Genomic DNA, 11,408 nt, shown 5'->3' on the forward strand with positions numbered 1-11,408 from the left:
CCGGAAGGAACAAATGCTGACGCTGTGCTTGATGATCCGGCACCTCAAGATCATGACTTTTTTGTTGAACAAGCAGATGTTGACACAACAGACCATGCTGATAAACCGACCAGCCCGGTCCGAACTGATGATAAACCGTCAAGTCCAGCTAAGGCTACTGACAAATCGTCAACTCCAGTAAAAGCTGCCGATGACAAGGAAATGACATTATGATTACTGGCGTTGGCCACACCGCCCCTGGCAATCATGTTGCGTTATCAAAGCATAGTGCCAAGGAAGAGCTTTTTGCTATGGGCAAAGGCAAGTGGAGCACAGATTTGTCAAGCTACACCCACCTCAACGCCCAAGAACTTCATTCTGGTTTTTTAAACCGTCTGTACACAAACCGCGACTATGAAGCCGGTTTAGTGAATCTGATGAAGGAGCGATATGAGGTAACTACATATCTATTTCTCTCTTATGACCAATTTCAAGTACCAACTCCAATAGCCCCCAAGGGGCGATTTATGATGCCAATCTAAACCGGGACTTTGTAATATCTCAACTTTGCATGCTTAGCCTCCAAGGGCCGGTTGATCTTTTTAAGGTGACCGGTACTTTAGAATTGTAATCTTTTAACTTTCACGTGTGTAGTCCCCAAGGGCCGGTTTATCTTTCCAAGCTGAACCGAGACTTTGACCAATGTTACTTTGAGAAAATGTACATTAGCCCCCAAGTGCCAAGAATAATACTTGTATTGTGCTTGGGACTTGTAAAAATTTCTGATAATCAAGCAAATAGGCATTAGCCCCCAAGTGCCAAGTGTATAACTTGGTATGTGCTCGGTACTTCAAATATTCACTGCCACCTCATAATATGTCTTTCTCTTATAGGCTGAGCTGAGCAAAAAGGAAGCCCAAACCGCTGATCTTCAAGAAAATATCAAATCCCAGCAAGCAGAAACCTTCAAAGCCAAAGAGGAACTGGCCAGTGCCTTAGTAGCCATGGAGAAGCTGAAGGAAACTTTGAAGAAGGAACGGGCAGATTGGGGCATAGAGAAAACCGCATTGCAAAAGAGAGCTGAAGACGCAGAAGCAGCCCTTAAACCGGTGGGCGAAGAGCTGACCGGTTTAAAGCGGCAGATAAATGCCATGACCGCTGCTGTGTTTGGTAAGTATCCTCACCTGAAGTTTTCAACATACATTATATCGTCAGTTACCGGTTTACCGATGATCGCAATGACACAGGAACTCGCATTACCCATCTGGGCTCTGACATGCGGATGAAGCTGAAGGCTGCCTATACTCTTATAGAGCAGTTATATTCCGGAGCCCAATGGGCCATTTGCACTGCTGCTCATAACAAACCGCCTCCAACTTTTAAAAAGGAAACCCTTGAGAAGTTGTCAATGCTACCTGCCCGGTTGGACGAGCTAAAAAGATCAACTACAAGGTCAGGTGCGCTGACTGCGCTAATCCGGGCTAAGGCATGGATACCAGATCTTGACTGGTCAGATATAGGCAGCGGCTATCCTGGCATAAAGGAGGACGGTTCAGAGTTTAACAATGATGACCTTCGAAGGTTGACAAAGGAAATGCGCCCCTTAGCGAGCAAATTGGCTGAGGAAACAGATCTCTCTCACTATCAGCCGGTTTATGATTCTGATCATAAAAGATATCCTGCGCCAACACATGATGTAGAAGATCTTATTCTGCCAATCCGTAAGCACACCTATGCCCCTGATGTTGACCCCTACAACCTTATAAGTGATGAAGCTGTGTTCCAAGCCTTAACTGGAATCGATTGGGCAACCATTGACTTCCATCCACTAGGTAGAGAGGAGGAGATGCACCAGCACAAGACGATCCATAGCCTTCAAGTCAGCCTGGTGACGAGTCATGATCCGGAGGCCGGTTCAGCCTTCTGCGTACTACCACACTTGCTGAAAACAATTATTCTTTTTGGACATTAAAGCGCCTTGTAATAGGCTAGTTCAAAATACTTGGTCTGCTATGCCATCGCGCATATTTATGTTGCCTGATACTGTTAATCCATCCTGCTTTAGGATATATTATGTTCATAATCTGTAGCGGTGTTATGCAAAATGTTCCTGCATACAAGAAGTTTGAAAGTGTCCTGGCAGTTTACCGTTGGACGGGTCATGATGCCCAAATATATAGCCGGGGTTTATAACCAAGGCTGTACTTTGAAAATAATCAAAGATGAAAGAGATGATACATGTGATATTGAATGACACTATTGGTTGACCAACTTTGGTATATTTAGGGTGATAACCCCAATCTTGAGTATTGATAACTCCTTCCATGTTTTGCCGGTTTACGATAAAATTGTACCGGGTTACAATAAACACCGGTGTATCCATATATAATGCTGGTGACTTGTAGTCGAAACCAGACCGGGTCAATAAACGCCGGATTATAACTGATCATGTACTTACAACTTATCATTGAAAGCCAACCCAGGTCAATAAACGCCGGTTTATCATAAGATATTATGAATCTCACCAAAGGAGAAAAAACTTGGCAAATAAAAACATAAAAAGAACATGCAAGGCTTTTCATGGGCTGCCAGGCCCAAAATCGAGGCTTTTCATGGGCTGCCAGGCCCAAAATCGAGGCTTTTCATGGGCTGCCAGGCCACTGAGTTAAACCATTTTTCGAAGCCTTTTAAGATGGACCTCACATTAACCAATCGTTGTTTTAACTTTGAGAGTTCAGGGTCTATGAGATTGACTTGTCAAACGTTCGGCGGGTCATACCAGGATTACCTGGACGGAGTGGCTTACTTAAAAAGGCAGGATAACCTAGAGTTTTAGGTGAATACACCTGGCTTCCAAGCCTGGCTTGATAGCCTATTACAAGGGTGTAGAATTCTTTATTCTTTGAGAAGCAAAGAGCCCCCGAGCAATATTTTGAGCTGTGCTCCGTGGGCGCCTATGTTTGAGTTGTGCTTTTGCAACACTCTCTTTGGCCCCACGTGATTTCCTTTTGGCCTTAAGCTGATCAAGAGGTGTAGCTATGGTTCAAATACAACCAAGCCCCCAAGTGATTTCCCTGGTGGCCTTATGTCGATCAAGAGGTGTAACTGTGGTTCGAATACGACCAAGCCCCCAAGTGACTTTATATATATATATATATATATATATATATATATATATATATGGCTTTATAAGCCGGATCAATGGGTAAATAGAACTCCTCTTTATAAACAGAAGCCCCCATGTAACCACACATGATGTAAGAAAAAACAACAGAGACCCCGCTTTAGTTGAGGCTCCAGTTTATTATATTGATCATAATATATACATTGTCATAACTATGTACATAAGAAGAGCATATGGCTCAAGTATAGTAAGGCCGAAGATGAGCTATATTCCACGGTTGTTGGGTCTCCTCCTCCGATTTACGTGAGTCTTTGTGCTCTCGAACATCGATAAGGTAGTATGATCCGTTGTGCAGATTTTTGCTGACCACAAAAGGTCCTTCCCAAGGTGGGGACAACTTGTGCATATCAGTTTGATCCTGGATGAGCTGGAGCACCAGATCGCCTTCTTGAAAAGTCCTGGTTTTAACCCGACGGCTGTGATAACGATGCAGGTCTTGCTGATAAATCGCCGAACGAGCCACTGCAATATCACGCTCCTCATCTAACAGGTCCAGTGAATCCTGACGTGCTTTCTCATTATCAGCTTCAACATAAGCCGCCACACGGGGCGAGCCATGACGGATGTCACTAGGGAGAACCGCCTCTGCTCCGTAGACCATGAAGAACGGTGTGTAACTCGTAGATTTGTTCGGTGTGGTATTGATGCTCCATAACACAGAAGGTAACTCCTCCACCTAACAACTCGGCGTCCGCTTTAAAGGAACCATAAGCCGGGGCTTGATGCCTCTCAAAATCTCTTGATTGGCTCTCTCTGCTTGACCATTAGATTGGGGGCGAGCCACTGATGACACGTCAAGCCGTATGTACTCACGTTGACAAAATTCTTCCATAGCACCTTTGGACAGATTAGTACCATTATTGGTTACGATGCTGTGTGGAAAACCAAAATGGAAGATCACCTTTTTGATGAATTGAACCGTTGTAGCTGCATCACACTTACTGACTGGCTCTGCCTCCACCCACTTGGTGAACTTATCAACCGCCACCAAAAGATGGGTCTTCTTATCCTTGGACCTCTTAAAGGGCCCAACCATATCCAGCCCCCAAGTTGCAAACGGCCAAGTGATTGGAATCATCCTTAATTCTTGAGACGGAACATGAGCGTGGTGTGCAAACTTCTGACAACCATCACACCGCTTTACTAAATCCTCAGCATCAGCATGATCCGTCAACCAATAGAAGCCGTGCCAAAGAGCCTTAGCTACCAAGGATTTTGAACCGGCGTGGTGACCACAATCTCCTTTGTGGATCTCATGCAAAATCTCACAGCCTTCCTGAGGAGACACACAACGCTGAAACGCCCCTGTTACACTGCAATGATGCAACTCCCCATTGATAATGGACATTGACTTGGATCGCCGGATTATCTACCGGGCCAAAGTTTTATCCTCCGGTAACTCGCCCCGGTTCATATATGCCAAATATGGGACCGTCCAGTCCGGGATAACATGAAGAGCCGCCACCAATTGAGCCTCCGGGTCAGGAACAACCAAATCCTCCTCTGTAGGTAGCTTGACCGACGGATTATGTAGCACATCCAGAAAGACATTAGGCGGCACCGGTTTACGTTGAGAGCCTAAGCGACTTAAAGCATCCGCCGCTTCATTCTTTCGCCGGTCTATATGGTCAACCTCATAACCCTTGAAATGACCAGCCACTATATCCACCTCTCGTCGATACACCGCCATGAGTGGATCCTTGGAATCCTAAGTGCCAGACACCTGTTGAGCTACCAGGTCCGAGTCACAAAAGCGCTTAACCCGGCTTAAATTCATCTCCTTAGCCATCCGAAGACCATGGAGCAAGGCTTCATATTCAGCTGCATTGTTAGTGCAAGGGAACATTAAACGGAGAACATAACTAAACTTATCACCTCGTGGGGAAGTTAATACGACTCCAGCCCCAGAGCCCTCCAATTGTCTCGACCCATCAAAATGAATAGTACAATAAGTGTTATCTGGCTTTTCCTCCGGTGCCTACAACTCTGTCCAGTCATTGATGAAATCCACAAGTGCTTGGGACTTGATTGTTGTACGAGGTATATATTTTAACCCGTGAGGTCCAAGCGCAATAGCCCACTTGGCGACCCGGCCAGTTGCTTCCCTGTTTTGGATGATATCCACCAAGGGGGCAGAATTGACCACCATGATAGGATGACCCTAAAAATAATGCTTGAGCTTCCGGCTTGCCATGAAAACTCCATACACCAGTTTCTGCCAATGTGAGTACCTCTGCTTGGACTCAATAAGCACCTCACTGGTATAATAAACCGGCTGTTGAACCGGATACTCCTTTCCAGCCTCCTCGCGCTCCACAACAATAGCCACACTAACAGCCCGGGCATTACTAGCCACATATAACAACAAGGGTTCTTTATCAATAGGAGCAGCAAGGATGGGCGGCTCAGCTAGCTGCCGCTTTAAGCTCTCAAAGGCTTCATTGGCAGCATCACTCCAGACGAAATGGTCTGTCTTCTTCATCATCTGATACAGAGGGATTGCCTTTTCTCCCAAACGGCTGATAAACCGGCTCAATGCCGCAATACGACCCGCCAGACGCTGAACATCGTTAATACACGCCGGTTTAGCCAGAGACGTAATAGCTTTGATCTTCTCCGGATTAGCTTCAATGCCCCTGTTAGACACCAGAAAACCCAAGAGCTTGCCTGCCGGTACACCAAAGACACATTTGGCCGGATTAAGCATCATCTTATAAACCCGGAGGTTATCATAAGTCTCCTTCAAGTCATCTATCAATGTTTCCTCCTTTCTGTACTTTACCACAATATCATCCACATAAGCATGAACATTGCACCTAATATGATTATGAAGACAATTCTGTACACAGCACTGATAAGTCGCCTGGGCACTCTTGAGCCCAAAAGGCATAGATACATAGCAGAAGGCTCCAAAGGGAGTTATAAAAGTTGTATTCTCCTGGTCCTTAACTGCCATTTTGATCTGATGATAACCAGAATAAGCGTCCAGAAAACACAAACGGTCACAACCCACCATAGCATCAATGATTTGATCAATACGAGGGAGAGCAAAGGGATCAACTAGACATGCCTTGTTCAAATCTGTGTAGTCCACACACATATGCCAAGTGTCGTTCTTCTTAAGTACCAGCACCGGATTAACTAGCCACTCAGGGTGAAAGACCTCCACAATAAACCCTGTTGCCAAAAGCCGGGCTACCTCCTCACCAATAGCCTTGCGCCTTTCTTCATTGAAGCGGTGGAGAAACTGCCTGACCGGTTTAAACTTAGGATCTATATTAAGAGTGTGCTCAGCGAGTTCCCTCGGTACACCTAGCATATCAGAAGGTTTCCATGCAAAGATGTCCCCTTTCTCACGGATGAACTCGATGAGCGTGCTTTCCTATTTCAGATCTAGGTTAGCGCTGATGCTGAACTGCCTGGATGAATCGCCAGGAACAAAGTCAACCAGCCTAGTCTCCTCAGCCGATTTAAACTCCAAAGCCAGATCATGCTGTGTAGTTGGCTTTTTCAGAGAGGTCATATCTGCCAGATCAACATTGTCTTTGTAGAACTTCAACTCCTCTATTGCATAGACCGACTCGGCATAGGCCGCATCACCTTCTTCACATTCCAAAGCAATCTTCCGGCTCCCATGCACTGTGATGGTCCCCTTATGACCCGGCATCTTAAGCTGCAGATAAACATAACAGGGCCTTGCCATGAACTTAGCATAACCCGGCCGTCCAAACAGGGCATGATATGGGCTCTTGATTTTCACCACTTCAAAAGTCAATGTTTCTGACCTTGAATCATGATCATTTCCAAAAGCAACCTCTAGGGCTATCTTACTGACTGGGTACGCTGGTTTACCAAGCACCACACCATGAAAAACGATGTTCGACGGTTTAAGATTTTTATCTGTCAACCCCATGCTACGGAAGGTTTCATAATAAAGGATATTTATATTGCTCCCTCCATCCATGAGTACCATGGTGAACTTGTACCCCCCAACCTGAGGTGCCACCACTAATGCCAGGTGACCCGGATTATCAACCCGGGGTGGATGATCCTCTCGACTCCACAAAATGGGTTGTTCAGACCAGCGCAGATAACGGGGCACTATCGGTTCAAGGAGTTTACTGCCCTTTTATGAAGCTTCTGATCGCGCTTACACAAACTAGTGGTGAAGACATGGTACTGCCCACTATTCAACTGCTTCAGATTACTCTGATAACCCGATTGTTGCTGCTGCTGACTCCCTTGATGATTATAACCGCCTTGGTTGCCCTGATTGCCTTGATTGCCATGTCCGGTTTGGTTGCCTTGAAATCCTAAACCGGAGCTGCCACCACCATAACCCGGCCCATGAGAACCGCCTCATGAACCGCCGGGTGGTCCATGGTCATATTGGAACAGATTTGAATTTTTGAACTCCTGCATGATAAAGCAATCCTTCCAAAGGTGCATAGCTGGCCTTTCTCGCGACCCGTGCTTTGGGCAAGGCTGGTTTAATAGGCGCTCAAGATTGGGACCTGATCCTCCACCCCGCTGGGGCGGTTTACCCTTACGGCACTGACCATTATCCTGGGTGTTGGTGGTAGCCACAAAGTCCAAGCTATTATCTGCCTTGCGCTTACCATTATTCCCATGACCCGCCGGGGTATGCTGTTGCCCCTTGGCACTGCCATTCTTCTTTCCCTTCCCCGGCTTTTCATCCTCAGACTCAGGGTCCTTGGTACTATCCGAATCGGCATACTTAACCAGGGCTGCCATGAGCGTTGCCATGTCATTGCAGTGACGCTTGAGCCTTCCTAACTTCAGCTTCAAAGGCATAAACTGGCAATTACCTTCCAATGTTAAGACTGATGTATCAGCATTGATGCGGTCTGATGAATGCAGGATGGCTGATACCCGCTTCACCAAATGGGTTGTGGAATCCCCCTCCTCTTGAACACAGGTGGCTAAGTCCACAATTGACATAGGCTGCTTGCACGTATCTTTGAAATTCTGGATAAACCGGCTTTTTAACTCAGCCGATGACCCAACGGAGTTAGCTGGTAAACTTTTCAACCAAGTACGAGTTGTTCCTTCTAGCATCATGGTGAAGTACTTAGCACACGCCGCATCATTCACGTCCAGCATCTCCATTGCCATCTCATAGCTTTGGACCCATGATTCAGGGGGTAAATCAGCAGTGTAATTGGGCACCTTACGAGGACCCTTGAAATCCTTGGGTAGCCGCACGTTATGTAAGGCCGGGGTGAGACACGGCACCCCTAAAGAACTGAAAACCACACCTGGTTCCACCGAGGTGGTTGGACAAACTGGAGTAAGCTGACGGGCCGCGTTTTGCGCTGCTAACTCGGCTTCTCGTCGTGCTCTACTGTGATCCACCACATCCTGGGCATTAGCACCGCCGCCCGCCGGGTTATGGCCTCGCGGCGGGTTACGGTTTCGCGCACTGCTGGATACGGCCGGTTCATCAATATGCCTGCTGTAGCTCCGACTTGGGCGGGGGGTGGAATGAATCCTCTCCCGACTGTACGAATAAACATGTTGTTGGGTCAAAGCTGTCCGAAGGAGCTCCCTAGCCCGTCGTGTTTCAACTACTACTGGAGACTCGCCATCGATCGGGAGAGCTGCCAATCGTGAAGCGACGGCAACGATGTTATCCAACGGGTTAGAATAATGACCCGGAGGCGTTGAAACGCGTTGTGATGGGACATTATTCTAACGAGGCGGATCCATCGCGCGTGGCTGAACCGGCGCCCCCGTTCCAGGTGCCTCCAGCCGGTTTACCACTGGCTGGTTGCTGGTCCCTGCTCCCGGTGTGTTAAAGAGATTCCTTCCCTCGTAAACTGGAGGCAGGTGAGACCGGTACCTTCTCCTCATGACATCATTTGATGCGCTCTGATCCAGCATAAGCCGATAAGCCTGTGCCTCTAACTCGGCCCGCTCTACGGCCATCCTGGTGTTCTCCGCTGCCAGATCTACCTTAGCTTGAGCTATTTGATCCTTCCCCTTTGCAATTTCTGCGGTATGCTGATCCTGGTCTGCCGGATTAACCTCCGCTGCCAACAATGTTGCCAAAGTGTCCAATAAGTAGGACAAAACCTGAACCAGCGCTGGCGCGGGGCCTCCTGCCCCAGCGGGTGTTGCCGCTACTGAACCAGAAATAATTGCTACTATGGTAGAAGAATGTTGCACCGCCTGCGTACCAGCCATAAAAATCGCAACTCGACTCGGCAGATCAGAGAGGTCCGGAATACTATCGCCATCGGAACCGCCACTAATCCGTCCATCATGCAACTAATACAGTGACTCGGTCTCTCCGGTTGAAGACTCGTCATCAGAGTAGACGACGGTTTCGCCACCAGATACTGATCTATCCTCAGGTTCCGCTCCGTGGATGACTCCCACGAAGGCAGGCTTTACGGCAGGCTGAACTCGGGCAGGTCTTGCATGCTGAGCTGTCTCGACGATGTCGGTGCAGATGTTCGGCTCAGGGCCTGGTTCGCCGATCTTGCCAATGAAAACGTGTATTCCGCCGAAGGGGACCTGGTACCCGTACTCGATTGAGCCGGCCTCTGGGCCCCAGCCTGCGTCGTCGATGTATAGCTTGCCGCGATGACTCTTGGTCATCCGTCCCACAGCGTATCCCTTGAGTCCTTCGAAGCTGCCCTTCAAGAACTCGAAACCATCATGCGATAGCCCCACGGTGGGCGCCAACTGTCGTGGTTTTGTCATGGCAGATGTCCTAGTGAAAGGACTTAGTCGTGGAGCCATCGCGACGGGTTAGCTTGAAGGGGTTAAAGCGGACAAGGGACGCAAGGAATTATACTGGTTCGGCCCCTTACGGTGAAGGTAAAAGCCTACTCCAGTTGTGATGGAATTGCTAGGGTTTCGATGACCAGGGAGCGAATCCGCTTTGCCCGGCTCTCGAGTTATTGTTTGATGTCTATCCCTAAACCTCCGCCGGGTCATCCCTTTATATACACAGGTTAACACCCGGCGGTTTACAGAATCCCGAGGCCGGCTCATACACGTGCCCGGCTCGGTTTCTACCTTTCCTTGCCTTACAACATAAGTTACATATCATATGGTGGTTTATGTCTAAGGGCCCTAATCCGCCTTCGGCCCCTGGGCCTTCATGTTAGATCTCCTTTGTAAAGCGACAGACTTCTTGTCTTCATGGGCTTCAAACATGACTAACTCATTGTGGGCATAACCTGGCCCCTCATGGCCGGTTTATACTTAGTCGTAATATCCCCAACATATATCCAATTGGATATGGATAGCATGAGTTATTATTGTTGACATCACCCTTGGGGTGAATACGTTGGGAGGCGAAGTTATAAGCCTATATCTTTCTATGTGTCTAGTTGAAACTTTTTGCTCATGTGTATGCGTTGAGTGTTAGCAATCATAGAAGACTATATGATGGTTGAGTATGTGGAGCTCTTACTTAAACTCTATTGAATAAGTTGAATTACAATTGCTTGGTGACCGAGAACATAGGTTGTTGAGTTTCAAGGGAATTCGTTGTTTGAACCTTAACATGTGAATTGGTTGCTACTTTAACATGAGAAGTTTTATAAGAAAGAATTGCTGTTATGATGCTAGGAAAAGTGATTGAAATTGTCATTGATCTAACTTGTGCACTTTTCTAGCATTCACACTTCATAAATTATTTCTTTTATCATTTACCTACTCGAGGACGAGTAGGAATTAAGCTTAGGGATGCTGATACGTCTCCAACATATTTATAATTTATGAAGTATTCATGCTAATATATTATCATTCTTGGATGTTTCACAATCATTGTATAGCAACTTTATATCATTTTTTGGGACTAACCTATTGACCCAATGCCCAGTGCCAGCTGCTGTTTTTTCTCGTTTTTTACATCGCAAGAAATCAATATCAAACGGAGTCCAAACACCGCGAGACTTTTTGTGGATTTTTTTATGGACCACAAGACCACCAGTGGGCCAGAGCAGCACCTGGGGGGTGCCTCGAGGGGGCACAACTCACCAGGGCGCACCCAGGTGGGTTGTGCCCACCTCGGTGGCCTCCCACACCCCCTCTTCACCCTATAAATTGCCAAATATTCCAAAACCCTCGGGGTTTAACCTAGATCGGAAGTTCCGCCGTCGCAAGCCTCTGTAGACATTTAAAACCAATCTAGACCCCATTCTGACACCCTGCCGAAGGGGGGAATCATCTCCGGTGGCCATCTTCATCATCCCGGCGGCCACCACGA

General features: G+C 47.3%; 1 protein-coding gene across 1 annotated transcript; it reads left to right on the plus strand.

Moving 5' to 3' along the window:
- Positions 1–983: 983 nt before the first annotated feature.
- Positions 984–1,951, plus strand: LOC147959380 (uncharacterized). The gene is made up of 2 exons (XM_087532636.1): positions 984–1,149; positions 1,227–1,951. The coding sequence occupies exons 1-2, from the start codon at positions 984–986 to the stop codon at positions 1,949–1,951; spliced, it is 891 nt and encodes a 296-aa protein (XP_087388762.1).
- The last annotated feature ends 9,457 nt before the right edge of the window (positions 1,952–11,408 follow it).

This window comes from Triticum urartu, chromosome 7A (assembly GCF_056163025.1).
Source record: "Triticum urartu cultivar PI428250 chromosome 7A, HENAU_Tu73, whole genome shotgun sequence".
Classification (NCBI taxonomy): Eukaryota; Viridiplantae; Streptophyta; class Magnoliopsida; order Poales; family Poaceae; genus Triticum; species Triticum urartu.

Bases quoted from the DNA above. Each gene is read 5' to 3' on its own strand.
- LOC147959380 (XM_087532636.1), top strand. From the start codon at position 984: ATGGAGAAGCTGAAGGAAACTTTGAAGAAGGAACGGGCAGATTGGGGC. The intron at 1,150-1,226 runs GTAAGTATCCTC...GCAATGACACAG, and splicing joins CATGACCGCTGCTGTGTTTG to GAACTCGCATTACCCATCTG.